The sequence below is a fragment of the Archocentrus centrarchus genome, chromosome 8, assembly GCF_007364275.1.
Source record: "Archocentrus centrarchus isolate MPI-CPG fArcCen1 chromosome 8, fArcCen1, whole genome shotgun sequence".
Taxonomy (NCBI): domain Eukaryota; kingdom Metazoa; phylum Chordata; class Actinopteri; order Cichliformes; family Cichlidae; genus Archocentrus; species Archocentrus centrarchus.
The window spans coordinates 24066998-24088043 of NC_044353.1; the positions used below are offsets into that span (position 1 = coordinate 24066998).

The following is a 21046-nucleotide window of genomic DNA, read 5'->3' on the forward strand; positions in this document are numbered from 1 at the left end:
GAGGATCCACCAAGGGGGAACTGGAGTTTAAGTATCCAGGGCATGAGGATCACAGCACAGGATATGCATGTTGATGAAATTTGACTCCTCCAGCATCAGACACGTGAAAGAGCGGGACTAAAGAGAGGATCAGGCCTTGTTATTAGACCTTGCTCTGGATTGAGGACAGTTTGCAGCATGTACATCAGGTGCTGCATTTCTTTCTGCCTGAGTACTCACTGAAAAGTGGATGAGGGGGGGACTGCGTGGGAGGGAGACAGCCACAGAGAGCAAGACAGCCAGTTGTAAGTGGAGGCTGGGGGAGTTTTCTTTCGCCTGTCGGCTCCAGCGGGGCCAGCAATGAGTCAGAAGAAGCTGACACGACAGCTGACGTTGTGGGAGAGTGGTGAGGGTCCACCTCCGGTGCCCCTGCTCACCTCACCCGTGTCACCAGGGGATCAGTCTCGGGGACACGGAGGCTCTGCTGTGTTTCGGCGCATGAAACTGAACCGCAGTATTCAGGAGCGCAGACGCTCCTCTCACTGTATATGCAGGTACAGTTGTGCACCAAGCCACTGATTTTTTTAATGTCCTGGTCGTGACTAAGCAATCTTTGTTCCATTAATAAAAAAAAAAAAGAAAGAAAAAAGCTGCAGTCCTGCCTTAGTTCAGGTGAGGCCTGAGCATTATGAGCGTTGTGTGACTGTAATACAACTCACTAAAGAAGATTTCAGAGCAAATGATTCCATGCTCGCACTGTTATACCATTAGTCGGATTAGATTTGGAGAAGTGCTGAATTCAGACTGCTGAAGTCTCATAATTACTCTCAAAGTCTGCAGAAAAAAAAGGGGGGGGGGGGGGATTAGCACATGCAGCTTGCAGAGAGTCCCCCTGGCAGACATTTCTTATGTCTTCTTCATTACTGAGGAAACATGTTTAATGATAATTTGATCTCTTGCCATATCCTCAAAGCCTTCTGGGGTGAGGAGTGCCTCCTAATTGGCCAATTTATAAGTAAATTCTAAAAATATCGTGTCACGTTTAATTTTAGAACTTAAACTGAAGGGCGTTCACAACTGTGTTGACAACAAAAGTTTGAGAAGTTTAGAAGAAGTGGTGAGGTGCTGAGGAGATAAAAGTTATCCTATATTAAAAATAGATGCTGCTGCTGCTGCAGTGCAATGTGCCTACATATCTGTCCTTGTCATCCCAACATTTAAATGCAGGTAAAGTGACACAGTTAGAGTCATACTAATATATATGGAATCCCTGTTGCTTTTTAGGTGTGTACCAAACATAACAAATCCAGCAGTATACCTCTCACAAATAAATTGGTATTTGTCTGCACTGCTACCACAACACTGTCCATCTTTTTCTTGTTACATAATGCCAAACTCTGAAACCCTGTTGAATCAATACTGACTTCAGTTCTGTGTTGCAAGATCTAATCTTGCTTTCATCTCAGAAAAAAAATCAAATAAAATTGGCTGAGGAATTTTACCGAGGTTTTCTGGAGAGCAAAGGTCTGTGGCTGCAAGTGATAGGGGAAAAAGAGAAGGGTGTAAATGGAGAAGCCTGTTGTTGTGTCCCCTTTGTCTAGGCTCATATGGTTTACACTCTAAAACCAGAGGAGGAGGAAATAAATAGTTGATTTACAGAGTTGTAAAAGGCTACAATGTTCTTAATAATTGCCACTATTTAGATGGTAATCTCCATCCTTCTTTGTTATTTCATGATGATGGTAAAAGTACTGGTAGTATTCAGTGTTGCTTGTCAAAAATATGTTTGAGCAAGTAAAAGCCTTTGGATTAAAAAAAAAAATAGCTAAAGCTGCAGTTCCTCCAATGGCAGCTTGAAGACGTCTCCTAGAGTGAGTGAATCCCCATAGACCCCCATGTTAAAATGTCAAACATCTTTACTGCCTGGCACAAAATGAGTTTGGTCTCTGTAGCAATTACCAACCTATAAATAAAACCTATAATGTCAATATACAAACAAGCTTTAAAAATCTTGGACAATGGCTGCATTGTAAAATTCAGGAAAAGTAACGTATGTTAAGCTTTGAGAATTTTATAAATGTTTTCTTTGCTTTTAAATGTTGACTTTTAAATGTGTGAGTGGTCTCGCCCCCCGATTTACTTAAAGGATTTTAAAATTTAGCAGCAAAAGTGTAACCACAACATTTGGTCAGTTATTGAAATTAAAAATTTTTTAATGTAAAGTAAAATTATGGCTTAAACAAAAGGAAATCTGTGATAACTGAAATGGCTGTCCTGTCATTCTTAACTCTTGAACATAAAAGTTTGCAGTTGCTGTTGTTTCTACTATTTTTTTTTTTGTTTGTTTGTTTTTGTTTTGTTTGTTTGGTGTACTGTTTGTTTCTGTATTTGTACTGATATGCTGTGTCTTGAAAGCCTAACCGGGGACAAGGTCTAGCTGTAGCTAGAAGTCCTATGTACATTGCATCTGTTGCATTTTGTTTAACTGCAGCAGTGTTAATATGCAGTGTCCCTGATCTAGACCTCATGAACAGGTTTGTGCTTTGGTGGCTTTTGGAGCATTTTTAATGGAGTTATCTGACATACGTATATTATGGTTTGCTGTGTGGTTAACTGTGCAACCGACCAAGATACCTGAGCTTGCACTTTTAGTCAGTGCAGTTCAATAATGTATGTTTTATTTAGTTCTAATTAGCAGCCGTGTCTGATTTATGCATCCATGCAATGTAAGGATGGAGCTTGTTAGCATTAGCTAACAACTTAGCAATCCACCCTATTTATGGGCACTTCAGGCTCCAAAAATTCCAATATGGTGGCAGCCACAATGCTAATACAGAGGCCTCAAAACAGGGTTTCACAAACCAGTATGTCTATCTTTTCAATACAGTCTATGCTTGAAAACCCATTTAAACATTATTTAGAATTCTTCTTCCGTGCCTTTGTTGGCACATTTCTGTATATTGCAACATATCATCATATCAGTGGATACTGGTCATTCCATTGTTAGGAAAGATTGCTTCACCCACATTTGCTCATGGTAATCCTCACGTCTATTGCACAACAAACAAGAAAACTGGGATCCAGTCACACAAAAACTGCTTCCAAGCATTTCTAAAGGTCTAAAGGCCACAAGGGACCTTTAACATTCGTGTCCTTAATCGACTGGTAGTTTGCTTTAACCTCACATCTCCAGCAAAATCAACATTCTCAAACAGTCGTGCCTTCAGACAGAGCGAAAACTTTGGCCCGCAGAGAATCTGCGGTTGATGTGGCTCATTTTGCTCACTTAAACACAATTCTCTCTGAAAAATGACATATCAGTAAAGTGTAATTCTTGGAGAAACCCTGTGGCAGCCTTCCAATCCAACAGAACCACAGAGTTACAGCTGCAGGCATTCATGCCGCAAAGTGTCACATCTCTTTCTTTAAGTTTCTCTCCAAAAAACTAGGAACACTGCAAGAGGCTGAGCTGCTTCGTCACTCGTGTTTGGGCATTCAGGCTTATCTATAATGTTTATTGACAGTGTGAGATAAGAAAGACAGCCACACAAACACCTATAAAAGTGTAACACATGTAAACCCTGTGTCCTATCTGCCCTCTCCCACTCTGCAGCTTTGATTCGGAGAATGGTCCCTCGCCAGGCCGCAGTCCCATGGATTCGCAGGCGAGTCCTGGGTTGGTGCTCCACCCCTCTTTTCCCCAGAGCCAGCGCAGGGAATCCTTCCTGTACCGTTCAGACTCAGACTACGACACATCCCCCAAAACCATGTCTCGCAACTCCTCCATCAACAGTGAGGGGTAAGCAGGAGGCAATCATCTGGATCCATCATGTTGAGAACAGGACGGAAAACATGTGTTTTAAACCCACAGTGTCCACTCACGCACATCACAGTAACTACACATTATCCCAATCAACACAGCAATGAGCATGATTGTAATTATGTGAGCATTATGCTAATGAAATCATGGTGAATCCTCATAATATTTACTGTTGTGCTCCATTTCCTGATCTCTCTTTCAGTAAACTTAAAAAAACCTCAAATCCTTCATGTGTTTCAGGGATGGTTTTTTTTTTTTTTTTTCTGTTTAGAGCCACACAGGTCTTTGCAAACATCCTGCTCACAGATCCAGCCTCTCATATAAACACAAATACCAAACACTGCAGCAGCCGCAACCACTCACATTCTTCTCATTCTCTGCTTTTTGTTTATGACCTTTGGTCCTGCAGGCATACCGAAGACATGATCGTCACCCCTTTCGCTCAGGTATGTTTTCCTTGCGCGCACCTCATCTGACATGCTTAATTGCCGTGAACGGCTCAAAAAGGGTGGCTAATTAGTGCAGTGAACTTGTCCTCCTTTACCCCCTCCTTTTGTTTCCTCCCTTCCTCTTTCCTCCTCCCTCCTCCTTCTTTCCCACCCACGCTGTCCATCCATCCCTCAGGTGTTGGCAAGCCTACGAACTGTAAGAAGCAACTTCACCATCCTCGCCAATGTCACAACACCCACTAACAAGTCAGTATCATACTGTCAAACACCCCCCCCCCCCCCCCCACCCCACCCACTTACGCTCGTCACGACTGCCTGCTTAGTTTGCAGTGTGTGTCTGCAAATGCCTCCATTTCCTTGCTCCCATGGGGAAATACTTTAGCCATCTTGATTAACCAGTTTATGATGACCAGACAATGCTCGGTATATATGATCTGCATTATTTGGCATATTTCCAACAAGCTAGCTGAAGACTGAGTGCAGAGAGCTCAGTGCCTCAGGTGTATGTCCCTGACTCTGTGCCCAGACGATGGAGACGGTCAATAACACTAAAATTATTCTCCCTTGTAATGCAGTAGACAGAAGGAACTCGAGCTGGCAGGCTTTAAGTTCCACGTCAATATGATATATAAAGCAATGCACCACAGAATTATCAGCATCTATAATTACACAGTGGTGTACCCTGGCTGCATGATTACAAAATCACAACAGCCTTTTGCACAAAGAAAGCAGAACTCAGGCTTTGACGCTTTAATTTTTGAAGGGAAACAAGAGACTTTGTATACACTATTAAAACATCCACCTTGCAGTGTTGTTCAGTCATCAATGAAATGTTAATATTCACTCCTCCACTTGTCTTGTGTTTTTGGGGCTGATTGATGAATAATATAAACACAAATACTTACATCCCCTGTGTGAGCCCTTTGTTGCCACATACTGTTATGTTGCATGTATGTTGAACCCCAGCAGGGGGCAGCAGAGTGTGCGTCTCCCTCTAATGTAATGATGTGTTTGTCCACAGGAGGTCACCAGTGACAAGCCAACCCACTGTTCCCCAAGCTACACTCTCTGGTATGTTGTTAGCTAATTAAAACTCTCAGTCCAGAGAATTTTCTTTAAGGACACACCGAGGCTCCCACTCTCCCCTAATGACCGCAGAACATCATATAACACTGTGTGGCTATTACTGAGGAAATGTTTAATCAACTACACTGCACAGACTTTAGGAAATTCAGTCTTAATTATAAGGCTTAAGCTATTATGGATATATGGGTTAATAAAATGCTGAATATAATCACCCCTTGCATGCAGATGTACAAAGTGCATGTGAGAATGGCTTCATTTGAACTGAAACCTTTAATTTTTAGGGGATTACCTGAGAAAATCTGGGGCCAGCAGCTTGCAGGGCCACCATTGTTTTATTTTTTTGTTTATTTTTTGTTTGTTTTTTATGCTGCAGACAGGATTTTGAGCTGCATATGAAACATAAATGTTCAAGAGATACTACTAAGTCTTTATTAATAACACTTTATTTCTTTTTGTATTAAACAGCTCACCATGATTTAAAATGTCAGTATGGTACAGAAAATGATCAGTATCTATAATTACAGTGATGAAGCCTCATTACATGACTACAAGCACAACAAAACAGTGTAGAAATCAGGCTTTCTCTTTAACTATTCTTGGTTTTGTTTTGGGTTTTTTTTTAGATAAATTATGATTCAGTGTTGTGCAGTGTTGGAGCATGTTTTTTTTTTAGCCAGGGCGGACTGTTAAGAATGTGACCTAGATCGCCATAAATGGAACATAATCTTAACTCATCAGTGCCTTTATGTCACTTTTTGTCCTCTTTTCACTCTTGCTGCTGGTTTATGCATTGTCTGTCTCTGTGTGTGTGTTTGCGTGTGTGCCCCTTCAAGAAGAGACATACCAGCAGATGGCTCGGGAAACTCTGGAGGAGCTGGACTGGTGTCTGGACCAGCTGGAAACCATTCAGACCCACCGCTCAGTCAGCGAGATGGCCTCCAACAAGGTGCGCACCTGTTTGCACGCAAACGTGTTCACCTACAGCTTCACTGTTCAGCTGTCTCGATGTGAGAGACCTGCTGAGTTGGTGAATAACATATAAACTGATCCACAAGGCTTTTCCAGCCTCTGCCAATGCCTGTCACATGTGACCTTCACACATATTCACACTATTGCTCAGCAATTGACTCATCAGCTGGGGAAGTATTTGTGCACTTAAAAAACAAACAAAACAACAATAACAAAACAGTAATTATTTGCAGAGAGATAAATCGTATTTCTGGGATTATTTGCATTCCTGTTGTATTCACAACTAATTGATGTGTAACCAGTCCTGTGGTCAGCTAGCACTCTTCTTTTTATGGTATACTGACAAACTGGAAAACTATTGGTTTGTGTGGCTGTAGGCAGTAGTGAATTTTGGATGCATGCATTTTTGCATTAGTGCATTGATATGTCATACGTGTTCATATGGGTAAGCTTCTTACAGATGCATGCACTTGTATTTGTGAGGGCACTGGAACAGAGAGAGAGAGAGAGAGAGAAGGGTGGGATGTTGTGGGTGGGAAGGACATTGAAGGGGGGGGGGGGGGGGGGGTAGGTCCTGATGCTGATGTCTCTGCTGTAACCTTGGTTGCTACCGAACAGCAGCAGGGTCTGCCCTTCCCTTTTTTGTCATTGGTTTGCCACTCTGACCACAAGCCATGTGGCTTAGGCAACAACCAATGAAGCACAGGCACTGCTCCTTTAATAGTTCTGTCTTAAAGAGACAGGATCATGTGCCCTGATGGTTTTATTCCAGAAATTCTTCCCATTCCGCACTTCACTGTCAATAAATAGTGAGGTGCTTTGTGCTTGTAATTATTGTTATGATGAAAAGAGTGAGGGAGAAATAACACTGATGAATGAAAGGAGATACTTTATATGTGTGTGTGCGCACATACAATGAATGTACGGAGGGTTAGGATGAGAGAAGGCGCCTGATGGAAACAGTCTCTGTGAATATGTTTTTGTCTCTTAGAAGGTCCAAATAAGACATCCTCCATGCTGCCAACATGGAGATACACACATGAATATACCCACTCAGTCTCTCACTCACACTCACACCCTCACTCACACACATATTTTCGACAGACGTACATGCTGTCTTGTCGCACATGCGCACTTGGCATCTGAAAAGAGACAAGCACAGACACTCACACACATGCACGCGCATGCAGCCACACTGCCTGATTAGCTTGCGAGAGCTGTCTACAGCATCCAGGGAAATGGCGCAAGAGGCAGAGCATTTGAGGAGAAGCGGCAGCCTAAAGCAGCAGGATTAGACCTCTGGCATTTTGGCCAACTGATGCATGGATTGACTTGGAGCGGAGGACTGTGCTACGGAGGTATCAGGAGGCAGCCTGACTGCCTGTGTTCTGACTGTGTGTTGCTGGGATCGGAGTGAAACGGCACAGACAGGCTGATGCACCGGTAGGACTGGGCCGGGCCTCTGGATCCGTACTGTGGGGGAGGGGCAGTCGACGCAGAGAGGGAGACTGTTTTTCCAGACCACAGCTCTGGTTTGATTCTTCAGCCTGACCGTCTGCTACAGGCCTGCCTGCATCCCACTCTGTCTCCCTCTCTTTCTCTCCATCCTTGTTTTTCTCTTGCTAGCATCAGTTGTTTCCCCCTTCTCCCTTCCCCAGTGTTCCTGTCATCCACTCTCCCTTGACATCCATCATTCGATACTACAGTCATCTTTCTGTCCTCCCATCACCATCTCTTCATTTCCCTGACTTCCATCATCTAAATTTTTCATTAGTGTTTGCCAAGCAGCTCAGCTCTCGCAACATCATTTTTTTCGTTTACATTTTTCTCACATTGGCACTCTTTTCCTCCATCCACTCCTCTCTTTGCCCTTCAGACGGTCCCTCACTCCCTGTCTCCTGCCTCCCCTGCTTCCATCTTTACTCTTTCAGCTCCTATCCACCTTTACCCTGCAGTGACTATAGATTTGGGTCAGCCTGCTCAGCAAATGGGATGAGATGTAGTCTCCACAGCAGCCGGATCCAGGGGGCTCCTGGTTTGCCCTCATCTTCTGATCACACTGAGGCTGGAGCCTGACTCAGGACTGACTGGGTGGCCTGCTTTGGGATATTGCATGTAGGCAAGGACAGTCTGCACCAGCAGCCCCTACCCTCACCCCCTTCCCCTGTTCCTTTGACCCCCTCTTGGGGCAGCCGTCACTCTGGAGTGTCCTGGCTTGACTGGCTGTGGCCTCTCCCCACATACCCTGACGACGCCCTCATGCCACTGGGGGACCCACGGCACCTCCACCCCACTCCACTACCGAACCTCCTGCCGGTGCCATCGACCAAAACCCCCGGTCACCCTCAACATGGGTGTGGTGGAGGCCATTGACCCAGCGCCGTCCCCCTGCCCCTCACCTGTACCAGGGGGCTACAGGCTGCCCCGCTCCTCCAGCTACAGCCCCCTGCAGGGGAGGGCAGGGGCAGAGCTGGACCTTGGTGCAGCTGCTGGAGGAGTTCTGGAGGGGGGTGGGACGGCAGCGGAGCGCAGGACACCCTTAGTGGACCTATTCTGTGAGACCTGCTCCAAGCCCTGGCTCATCGGTTGGTGGGACCAGGTAGGGCTCGGGCAGCTTGCAGAAACAAAACAAGGCCTGGCAGTGGCCATCTTGGATGGATGCTGTGGACGCTTTAAGTGTTATGCATGCATTAACAACTCATCTATTAGCTAACCATTATTATGTGTCCTTTTTTTTTTTTTTTTATTATTCACCAGAGGTTGTGTATTGTGAGTTTATAAGGGAGAATCTTAAAAGGTGATACATTGGATTTGTTATATGCAGACTGCATGTGGTGCAGAAAGACTTTCTGGGTCCGACAGTGACTTTCTGTCAAGCAGTAAGGCAGAATGCTGGCCAGTATGTTCCTGTAGATAATTTACATGAACCCACTCAGGAGAAACAGTGATAAGGGAACAGAATTTATTAACTCCGCCCAGTATATCTACATTACAGCAGCACTGTAAACAAAAAGGCAATAACAGTCTCATTCTTTATTCCCTATAACTTGTCTCCATCTCTGTCCTGTGAGAGTATACAAGGCTGCTTATAATCTAAGAAACAGGGAAATTGGGACTTTATGAAGTAGTCTAGCAGTTTTTACTGCAGGTACGATGCAGTGTCACATAATGTCCATTTCTATCCTTCACACCTGCGTCCCACATCCCTCTCTCTTTCTCTCGCCTGCTACCCCGAGGCTGGCCTCAATACAGACTAAAGGAAGGCATGCATGCAGCCAGTCAAGGACAAGCTTATTCTCTTGGGACTGTGTAGATGCCTAACTGCCCTTTTGTTTATTTAACATTCTGTCTCTATATACATTTATAAAATTTGACCTAAGTTTTCATTAATATACCAGATTTCTAGATTTCTATCTGATGTGCTATCCTGACACTTAATAAAAAGAAAAAAAAAAAAAGATTTAGGATTATAGGATTTCTTGCTTTCCCTGAATCATAGAGCACAGGTTATAGTTTAGAGCCCTGCCACGTGTTACTCGGGACCAGTGACTGTTAGAAAAGATATATACCTGATATACACCTTATATATGCAGGTGTGTGAGTCCACAGCCATGTCTGTACAGTGTTTGCATGTTTGCTTCATTAGTCTGCATCTGAGGAAGAGTGTTGTTTGTCCTGGCACTCGGACTGGCACGGTAGAAGTGTTGGTTGGCAGCTATGACTCAGCGTTACAGCATTAGGGAACGAACGAACGAACGAGAGAGCGCGGGAGAGAGGAGGAGGAGGTTTGGGCTGAGCCTGCTGCCTAAGTGTGCCACTGGGCTTGACTAGCTTTCCTGGCTGCTGATGGCTGATTTTTGCCTGATTGCTCCTGCAATTTGTTGTTACAGTAGCTATTAGCTTGGCCTATCATGTAAGGGGCAACAGGCCAGGAAAGGGTGGGAAAATGGGAGATAACTGTGGGGATAAGAGTGACAGATGGTGGTGTTGCATAAAATGGGTGAAATGGAAGGAAGACAAAGAGATGCCTGTGACAGAGGAGGATTTGGGGGCTCGAGGGAGGTAATGGAGAATGTTGTTTACTTCAAGAGGGAGGGAGGAGCAGGTTTAAGTAACAGAGAGCTGTAGCGAGAAGCAGACGCAGAGGAGGAGAGGGTTGACCTTGGAAAAGGTCAGAGACACCTGCCTACTCCCTCAGATTGTCACCCAAGCAGCCACCGCTCTCACATCAAGCTGAAGGACTGGCTGTGAGGAGGCAGTTGCCGTGGCAACTGTTCAGGTTGCCATGGAGATTGTTATGTGTGAAAGATCAGTCAGTAGGACACAGACTGAGGGGTCTGTCCGATTTGCATTGTGCCTTCACATGACTTGTCTAACGGGGAACTGTTAAGTCTCCCAAATTACCATGTTGAGCTACGAAAATAAAACGTTACATAAAAGCTGAGAGAACATTCAGGAACAGTGTTTTCTGTCTGCATGGATAATGTACTCCTCTAATCACATTTGTGTCTGTAGTTCACAACTGACACTGTAGATGTATAGAGAAGTATACATAAAAACATGCCACATTACCGCAGCATATCACTGGAAATCTGTGTACTGAGTTGGGGTATTGAACAGTCTGTCCTTATCTGACAAAAGGGGGAGGCATGATTCATAATTGATTTTCTCACTCTTTAGCAAATGAGGGTGATAATTTATTTTTTCATATTTGAATCGCAGGAATGTTTTGTTGTTACATATCGGTGCAAATGGAATCTAAAGTACAATGTTAATAATTCCTCTGTATATATTTGGATATGTCAGTAACATGTCTGTGCTTCTGTGTTGGAACTACTATTCAAGTCATTCACTAATGTCAGTGTCTGTCCTCTCCTCAGTTTAAAAGGATGCTGAACAGGGAGCTGTCCCATTTGTCAGAGATGAGTCGCTCAGGGAACCAAGTGTCAGAATACATCTCCACTACCTTTCTAGGTGAAGAAATCCTGCCGTCGATTTCTTGCCAACTTTTATGGCAACTTCCTTGCAAAACCCTGTAGCTGATCTTTGACTTCTGCTCCTTCCAGATAAGCAGAACGAAGTGGAAATCCCATCCCCCACCATAAGGGAGAGGGAGAAGCCCATGTGTCACATCAGTGGTGTGAAGAAGCTCACACACAGCTCCAGCCTTTCCAACTCCGCCCTGCCTCGCTTCGGAGTGAAAACAGAACATGAGGATGCGCTAGCCAGGGTAAATGGAAGTCAAATCAACACAAATTTCCCAACACTGTATTTCCTTATGTAAATCTAAGATTCCATTCATCTGTGCATTCTGTAGTCTTCTTTGATAACATTTAAAGGGAAGTCCACTCCAAAACACTGACACGAAATATTATACATATGATGTCATACACCATTTTTAAGGATACTTTCAATACTGGTGCTGTACTGTTCAGAGAAACAGATTCTGGATCAGTAATATCATTTAAAGAACCAGCAGTTCAGGTTGTGCCGTTGTCCTCATGTGTGTTACTCGTGTCTGCTGTGTCCTCAGGAGCTGAACGACTTGAACAAGTGGGGCCTTAATATCTTTCGTGTGGCAGAGTTCTCTAATAATCGACCCCTAAGCTGCATAATGTATGCCATCTTCCAGGTGAGAGACTGGACTTAATGGATTGTGCAGTAGCTAATAACATGTGCACGACTGTGACCCCTGTGGACTGTTCCTGTTACAGGAAAGAGATCTACTGAAAACCTTTCGGATACCTGTGGATACGTTTGTCACCTATGTGATGACCCTGGAGGACCACTATCACGCCAATGTGGCCTACCACAACAGCCTCCACGCTGCAGATGTCACTCAGTCTACTCATGTACTGCTGTCCACACCAGCTTTAGATGTAAATAACTCCATTTAACAGCAAAGACAAAGCAGTAGTACAAGAAGCCAACACAGCTTCTAGAAAGGAAACAATAGTCAAGAGCCAAATTGCAAACTGCTTTTCAAAATGTTTCCCTCTTTTATTTCTCTCTTTCTTACAGGCTGTATTCACTGATCTAGAGATACTAGCTGCGTTATTTGCTGCTGCCATCCATGATGTGGACCATCCAGGAGTGTCAAACCAATTCCTCATAAACACCAGTGAGTCACAATGAGATTGAACTTTTTGTTTTCACATACAAACTCTAGATAATGTCAGGAAAATGGGAGTGAGACACTGTCTGAAATTGCCGCTGCTCACACATATCACACAGCAGAAGATAGTCTGGGTACAATATGTTATCGCTCACTGAGATGTTCTCAGATACTCCAAAACTGGCAGTTCTGCAGCAGGGTGGTGCAGTGGTTAGCATTGTCGCCGCTCAAAAAGAAGGTTTTGGGTTGGGATCTTTCTTTGTGGAGTTTGCATGTTCTACCTGTGCCTGTGTGGGTACTCTGGCTTCCTCCCACACTCCAAAGACATGCATGTTAGATTGATTGGGGTTTCTAAATTGACCATAAGTGTGAAGGTGAGTGTGGATGGTTGTCTCTGTGTGTTAACCCTGTGATAGACTGGCAAGACCTCGCTTTTCCTCTCATAGTCTCCAACACTCAGGAAGTGGATGCAAGGATAGGAATAATCTAAAACTACATTTGGTTTAGGCATGGGGGCTGACTGGGTACTGAAGTAGCTCAGGACACATGCAGCCTACACTTACCTGCGTTACTCTCACATGAGCGGAATCAGACATGGGCGGCTTTGTACTAGACTGTTTAACGTCTGATTCGACTGCATCAAACACGCTCAGGTAATAAAAAAAAAAAAAACATGATACAACATAAATAATGGACATACAAAAAGCTGCATCTGCCTAATGTAAATGGGCTGTTCTTATATGGGGCTTTTCTACTCTACATGAGTACTCAGTGCGCTTTATACAGCATGTCTCATCCACTCATTCATACATTCTATCTAAAGTTCACACAGTCACATGAATGCATCAGGAGCAACTTGGGGTTCAGTATGTTGCCCAAAAATACTTTGGCACGCAAAGCATGGGGCAGCCAGGGATTGAACCAACAACCTTCCAACTAGTAAAATATTTATTAGCACTTAACAAAGTACTTGAAAAAAAAAAATTAGGCAATTATTATGACCATGACACTGAGGATTAGTTATTTATTTAGTTATGTAACAGAATTGAGCTAAAAGCAGCCATTTAAAGTAATTTAAAATGTATACATTTATGTCTATAATGTCTATATGTAAATTTCATTTTACATTAAACTACATTACTTTAAACCCTCCTTTATGTTTCTTGACACTACACTCTTTCTCATTTTTTTGTAAATTGATGAGTTTAGCCTTTAAAAACAGTCTTTTCTGTTATTCTCAAAGGAGACACAATAAAGATTTATTTGCACACTGTAAAAAAAAACAAAAAACTGTGCCATTCTGGAACTGATGGTGGATTTAGGAGCACATTGATGTGCTTGTTTATTTTGTTCATGTTTTTCTTTTTTTTTTAACTGATATTGTATATTGTATGACACTTTCCTCAGACTCAGAATTAGCCTTGATGTATAATGATGAGTCCGTGCTGGAGAACCATCACTTGGCTGTAGGTTTTAAGCTGCTTCATGAGGAGAACTGTGACATCTTCCAGAACCTTACCAAGAGGCAAAGGCAGAGCCTGAGGAAACTTGTTATTGACATGGTGAGTGTCAACACATTTACTCTGAATTATCAAGATGAATACCTGCTCACGTCTTCATCTGCTCCCCTCCTGTGACCTTTCTATTCTTTGCCTCTCTGTTTTTCCTCTAATGCATTCATACTCATTCTGCTTTCAGGTTTTGGCAACAGATATGTCTAAACACATGAGTTTGCTGGCAGACCTCAAGACTATGGTGGAAACCAAGAAAGTGACAAGTTCTGGAGTGCTGATGCTTGACCACTACACTGATCGAATACAGGTGAGAGGCCATTATTTAAGTGATTTAAAAGTACTTGCAATCAACAAACAATGAGAGGAATATTTCAGAGCGTTATAAACACTGGCTTGGAAAAGGTAGAAGTAAAGAAAGGTACCATACGATCAACATGGAACAGCAGTCATGGCAAGGAGCTGGGAAGAACAACTTCTTGGGGACCTCTGCTTTACACAACTTACACATTATGTATAACTTGCATGTTTCCATTCCCATCCGTCTCCATATAATGCAATGGCAGTATGCTGCTTGCTTAGGCACCACAATAGCTATGATTTCTACTTTATTGCTTTCTACAAAACTTTCCAGTGCTGTTTGTTGATGGTTGAGACAAGTTGGTAACACAATAAATATGAAACGTGCATTTTGTTTTAAGTGAGCTGAACCCATAGACTGCATGTATAAGATGGGTGTCGCCACCACAGAGACACCCATTAGCATGTGGACTTCTGTTTTGAAGGCTTGCCTCCATGGCTGTTGGAGTCTTGCTTATTTGGAGCCAGAAGTGATGTGTTTGGGTGCAATGGTGGAGTGCTAGGGTATCATATAATGCTAGCTTGCCTGGTTAGCAGAGTGTACTGCACAGACGCCGATACCAGCTAATTGGTATAGATTTTTCCGTGAGGACTCAGTCTGTCCACCTTTGAAGTGGCAATTTGAGGAACTCACATTTTTGCTGTTTGAATGATTGCTTCAAAGGACAGAAAAAAAAAATCCCTAGATATCTCAGCCGAGGTGGAGGTGGCTGCTGACAAGTGACGTGCAGTCAGGGGAGGCAGGTGAGGCACGGCCTCACCTGTCATCGTGGAAATATAAAATTAAAAAATAAATTAAATGGTTATATTCATTCAGTGATTTGTATTTTAAAGTTCTTTTCCATTTAACTACACCATTTTTAGATTAGTTTTTTCAAAATCGCTGAATTTTCGCATTTGCCGGTCAAATACTAAGAGACGAACGGTGAGGCACCAGCCCGGCGAGCCGCACCACGGATTGCGCAATCCGTGGTGCGGCTCAGTATAGTCATTGCCAATGACTACTAACTGTGCTGGCATGCTATGCAGTGAGACCGGATTACTTTCCCTTTGCATGTGGCTATTAAAATGTTCTAACACTTTTACTATATGAACTAAATTTCCATATTTTAGCTGGTGTATATAATGCACAGTTTTTTTTTTGTTTTTTTCATTAACAACTGTATGTGTGTGTAATGCATTCTTGTGTTGAGCGATCATGAAACTGCTGCGAAGAGACACTAGGTGAGGCACGCAGTTCTCGTGCCTCATGGTAGGGGGCGCTGGTGATCCCAGGGACTCTACGACTCCTCGGCGGCAAGCTACCATAAACAGTTAGCAAGGCCAGTTAGTTTTTCCTGTTGCTTGGCCTTATGTTCAACATGGAAGATTACATAACTCAACTGAAAGAATTTTCTAAACTGGACTTTTAATCGAAGCAGAAGATAATAATTAAAGGAAGACCAACACCGGAGCTAAAAGGTTTGCTTCAGACTATGTTAATGTTAAACAAAACAACTGTTGCCAATCAAATGGTGAATAAGCTATATGTTTGTAAATCTGATGTGATGACGTCAGTGCCTCACCAGTCACGACCCTCACCGCACGTCACTGCTGCTGACAGTTTCTAAAGGTGGTCGGCTGTCGTTGAGCAAAGATGAAAGCAGTGTTGATTCAAACTGTATTTGAATCTGTCTGCATCCTGAATGACTGACATCTAACAAGTTGTTGTATTATTATATGTGTCAAGAGTTTTGGAAAGGACTACTAGTCTGGGCTTTCTGAAATTCAATGGGCAAAGACTACTTCTTCGCCACTGGAGAAACTGTGACTTGAACCGCCACAACCAGAAAAGAACTGCTGACATTAACAGCGAGAATTAAAGGGAGAGTGCAGGTGACGTCTGGATTAAATGATAAGATTTTCACTACCTTTTCATTAGGAAGTAAGATGAAGAGGTTAATTAAATTCAGCCGCAAGTAGTGGAGGATGTTTTCTGAGCTTTTAAACATGAAGAACATTTGTGCCAAGTCAGTGTCAAGATCAATAAGAAAAGAGCAGCTGCTGAGACTTTGGAGAAAGAGGATTAAGAGTAGTACCAACTCATGAAAGAAAAGAAAGGAAAACACAATAAAGTAAATGTGAAAGAGGTCATCAAAAAGTTGGGTTTCTGATCCCAAGGGACAGAGTAGACTATGCTCAAACAATCCTCATGCTAATCAGAATTCAGGCTAGTCTTAATAGCTTTTCATGTACACAATGTAGTGTAAGAGAAATGATTTTGTGTATGTGCAGGTATTGAGGAACATGGTGCACTGTGCTGACCTGAGCAATCCCACGAAGCCTCTGGCTGTGTATCGACAGTGGACGGAGAGAATCATGGAGGAGTTCTTCAGGCAGGGAGACAAGGAGAGAGAACGGGGGATGGAGATCAGTCCCATGTGCGATAAACACACTGCATCTGTGGAAAAAAGTCAGGTAAATGAACAGCAGCGAAATACTCACATGTATGAATATGACTACACGCAACTGGATAACTGTTAATGCTGTAGGTGGAGTGTTAACTACCGTGCAGAGTGATTTATCAGCTCTGATCACAGCAGTCATCCTCCTACATTTTTAATGCTGATTTGCAGGCAGTGAAGAGACACCACTGTGCTAGCTTATGTCATGTCAGTCACTGCCTTTTTTTTTTTTCTCCTTTATGTAGGTGGGCTTTATTGACTACATTGTCCACCCGCTGTGGGAGACATGGGGGGATCTTGTGCACCCCGATGCCCAGGAAATCTTGGACACTCTGGAGGACAACAGGGATTGGTACCAGAGCACTATCCCCCAAAGCCCCTCGCCACCTCCTGTGGACGAGGACAAGGATCTAAACGCCTGCATAGACAAGTTTCAGTTTGAGCTCACCCTCGAAGAGAGCTCGCAGAGGGAACAGGAAGACGGAGATGACAAGTCCACGTCAAACCATGTGGCACAGGACTGCAGTCACGGGGAGGATGAGTGCAAAAAGGATGAAGAGGAAGACATAATGGCAGAGGAGGAAAATGAGGATATAATAGAAGAGGAGGATGAGGTGGCAATGGAAGAAGAGGACTTGGAGGAGGAGCTGAAATCGCAGTTGGGTAGGGGGCCTGAAAAGGACAGACTTTCTGACACAAGTCCTGTAGAGGAAGAGGAGGATTCTTCTTCACAAGCTGATGATACATGAGTTCTGCTCCTGTATCTCCCTCCTCACTTGCACACATTATCTTGTTCATCCTTTCAATGGCCAAACCAAGAACAAATAAGACTGCAATGACAATACACACCTTTAAATATATTTTTCAAAAAGGGAATAAATAAAAATTGCTTAAAGAGAAGTTAATTACACAGCAACTGTAGATTCGGAGTGGTGACGAGTCCTTCGACTGGTTCCACAGTGGACTTTAAACTGAGAGGAATTTAGGAGAGCATTAATGGTGGGCGACTGAAGACAGCGTAGCACTCTGGACTTGAATGCACACACATAAACACACATGAAGTGACACGTTATAACTTAAAAAACAACAGTAAGCGCAGGAACAAGTCAACTAATGCAATGTGTGTACAAGCATGCAGCAGACATGCGCTCCACATATTCCCTGTTCTTTTGTTGGGTGGGGGGGTTCTTGGAAATACACAGGCAGAAACACACACTGGACTGTATGTTTGTATGTGTGCATTTATAAGAGGGACACTGATAAGTAATGAATCTCTTTGGAAAAAGCCATCCCTTAATGGAGTATTAACTAGTGTTCAGTCAGTATTAGTAATTCATGTTTGTTAGAATCTCAATAGAAACTGTTCTCCTCAGAAAAGCTACACATCCGAGTGACTTCTTTTTTTTTTTTCCATTTCTGTCGGAAAGAAAAATAAGATAATCCCATTGGGAGTTGGAGGAGGAGAGGGGAAACTACGGACAGAAAGGAAGACGCTGCGACGAAGGGGCCATCAGGTCCCACACCCCCCTTTTCCCTTTACACGGAGAGTGCTACTGGTGCAAGATGGCTCTGTGCCTTTCTGAAACACCAGCTTCCTGAACGGAGCTGTCGTGAAGCAATGCATTGTGGGACAGGAGCGTCTGATTTTTGTTATCATTTTTGATTGTCTCGTTGAAGATCTCTCTCTTTACTGTTCATGGTATTGTGGTGTGTATCTCACACGTACAGTTTCTGTGGTGATATGTTTTCAGCTGTAAGTCTTCCTTTGTTGCTCTTCTGGTAATATAATGACTCAGAACTCTAAATGCAGAGCAATCCCTACCACCACCACAACCACCAGTGGACTCTCTTTCCAGCTTATGTTATTATTTTTTTTTTTTTTAATTATTAGAATATCTTTTTTAAAAAAAAAAACTTTCTGAGAATAAGCCATGTGATGCTTTGAAGCATACGTTTTTGCCTATTTTATATTTAACAGTTGCTGAATACGTTGAAGGGACACGGGATTATTTCATCAGCAGAACAAATTTTCACTCGCCATCTCACACCCACTTGCACTGCGTGGTTATCCTCGTCTCCTCATACACAACAAATCTCACCAAAGTAAAGGATGAGAAACTTCAGTGGGTGAAGTGATTCAAGGGAAGACAGATGAATAAGAAAATCAGGGAGGTAGGATGTCAGGGGAAAGAAGGGTGACGTGGCCAAATAGGCGGTCTAGCAGTTCCTAATCATCCTTGTTATGTTTGATGCTTTTTTGCCTTAATGTCAGATGCAGGATACATGCCTGCTAGTATGTAGGTTTATAAGATATATAACAGATATCCTAGTATATTTATATCATGTCTGTATGCTTATTTCTGTGAGTATCCAGTATCCAATGTATCCAGCATTGCATTTGGAGGGGAAAGGTAGACACTGCTGCTGACCAACTGTTATGTTGTTGCTGTGCTCGGACCAGCATAAAGAATGTGTTGTTTTCTAATCAGGATGGCAAAATGACTATCTTATAGCTAACTGAAGGCATCGATGGGAAAATAAGAAATCGGAGTTAAGAATGAAAAGGGATGCTCTTTCTTTAAATCTGACCACATGCTGATTCTAGAGTTGGTGTGTTTGTGTGCGTGTGCGCGTGTGTGTTTGTTAGGCATGAGAGGACGCATAAGAGATGGCAGCATGCTGAAGATGTTGCCACACTTGTCATTGTTCGCTCACTGGCATCGCCGCATCTTGTCGAGCGGACGTTCAGGATTCGATCAGCACAGCTCAAACAGGCCACCGTTTGTCCAGGTGTTTGTTTCTCACAGGGTATAAAAAAAATAAATACATAAAAGAACACAGAGTGTGGTTCTTTTCAAAAGGTAAGAGCAAGTTCCTGCAGGTCAGTAACTGAACTTATCTGAGGACGCCACAGACTGGTGTAAGAGAGCCCCCGTGGGTTTGAGCGGCTCTGTTCCAGGATGGGGCAGAGCTGCGAGGCCCCCCACACAGGCTGTTTCATCCAGTGGAATGGGAAGTTACTCAAATAAAAAATTCCCATACGCACTGGCCTTTTACTTTCAACATGTTGCTTTGTTTTGTGGCTTCTCGTTCTGTTATAAGCTATAAAAACATCAATATTTAATTGCCATACAAACACGATACTGTAGCAATTGTTTCTTATTAAGGAAATTATTAAATTGATTGATTGCTGCCATTCTTTTTAAATGACAAAAAGAAAACCACGGGACGTGTTTTCTTTGAACAGTTTGTGTACAGTTTATTTTTATATCATTCTGGTGGATGGTCTGGAAAATGAATCACGTGTTGATGATATAGCTATAAGCATTACCACTCTTGTATATAATGTAATATTGTATTGTAAATTATAAATTTATCGGCATCATCATGATTGACAAATAACCACTTAAAGTTGTTAAGTGAACCACTGCAGGCTACAACCTCATATTTCCATCCTTCAAATATATTTTTCCTCACTTGTGCTGTCTTTATTTTTTTTAAATTGTTCACATTTATTGTTAAAAATCAAATATATTTGTACCAGCACTTTATTTCATCAGGTTTCGAGGCAGACGGTGTGTGTATGCTGCTGGTTTGGTCACTGGCAGTCACTTATTGATTATATTCCACTGGGCCAAACCACAAACTCTCATTGTGACGCAGTCAGTGTTCACTCGTCTCTGAAGGCATAACCAAACAAACTGATCATTCTTTATTAAAAGTCAGATTGAACCCATTTGACTGATACCATCAAATGGAAGCTGAGGTAGTCACATAGGACGCAGTCAAAGGAGATAAATGAGTCCTTATGTAACTTGGCCATTTCTAGCACTGTCACCACCTCTGTTTCTTAGTAACTTTAATCACGATCTAGACTGATAGCCTAAATGTCCATCCCGTGGTGGCCTACTTAGCTGGTTCCCATCGGGGTTGCTGTCAGGTTACGTTGTCACAGACTGACTCTGAGAATACTTCTCTGGGCTTTAATTCAAGTGTTTGTTCCTGAGCAAGAAAGGTTATTCAAGGGAAAAAAAAACATGAAATGATTGTAATATTTGTAAATGATGTTGCTGTAATGTGTAAAATGTGTCCAAGTTATTTTTTATTATATTATTTTTATGAAAGTTTTTCCTCTTGACAGAGCTGAGGTGTCATTTTGTGAATAAATGCATTTAATAAGCAAACATCTATATATAAAACAATATTATAGTATATCAGTATATTTTTCTTTTATTTCACTGTTCGGTACTGTAAAGTGTGTTAAAATACAAATAAAGCAAGATTTTTCTATTAAATGCAAATTCCACTGTCAT

At 42.7% G+C, this 21046-nt stretch overlaps 1 protein-coding gene across 2 annotated transcripts; it reads left to right on the top strand.

Annotated features, from left to right (window-relative positions):
• Window positions 1-339: 339 nt before the first annotated feature.
• On the top strand, window positions 340-20998 carry pde4a (phosphodiesterase 4A, cAMP-specific). 2 transcript variants are annotated; one of them, XM_030734939.1, is made up of 15 exons: window positions 340-533; window positions 3593-3778; window positions 4209-4245; window positions 4424-4494; window positions 5270-5319; window positions 6168-6280; window positions 11184-11277; window positions 11370-11533; window positions 11837-11935; window positions 12018-12182; window positions 12325-12424; window positions 13826-13980; window positions 14117-14239; window positions 16564-16746; window positions 16979-20998. In XM_030734939.1, the coding sequence occupies exons 1-15, from the start codon at window positions 340-342 to the stop codon at window positions 17480-17482; spliced, it is 2238 nt and encodes a 745-aa protein (XP_030590799.1). In that variant the 3' UTR covers window positions 17483-20998. The 2 variants fall into 2 exon arrangements, with proteins under 2 accessions (XP_030590799.1, XP_030590800.1); XM_030734940.1 differs by lacking the exons at window positions 340-533; window positions 3593-3778; window positions 4209-4245; ... (1 more) ...; window positions 5270-5319; window positions 6168-6280 and adding an exon at window positions 7542-8902.
• Window positions 20999-21046: the final 48 nt, after the last annotated feature.

What these genes read in the sequence shown, in the direction of transcription:
- pde4a (XM_030734939.1), top strand. Translation starts at nt 340, where the DNA reads ATGAGTCAGAAGAAGCTGACACGACAGCTGACGTTGTGGGAGAGTGGT. An exon ending in TGTCCACACCAGCTTTAGAT is followed by an intron (nt 12,183 to 12,324) that starts GTAAATAACTCC and finishes TCTTTCTTACAG; the next exon opens with GCTGTATTCACTGATCTAGA. An exon ending in CCAATTCCTCATAAACACCA is followed by an intron (nt 12,425 to 13,825) that starts GTGAGTCACAAT and finishes CACTTTCCTCAG; the next exon opens with ACTCAGAATTAGCCTTGATG.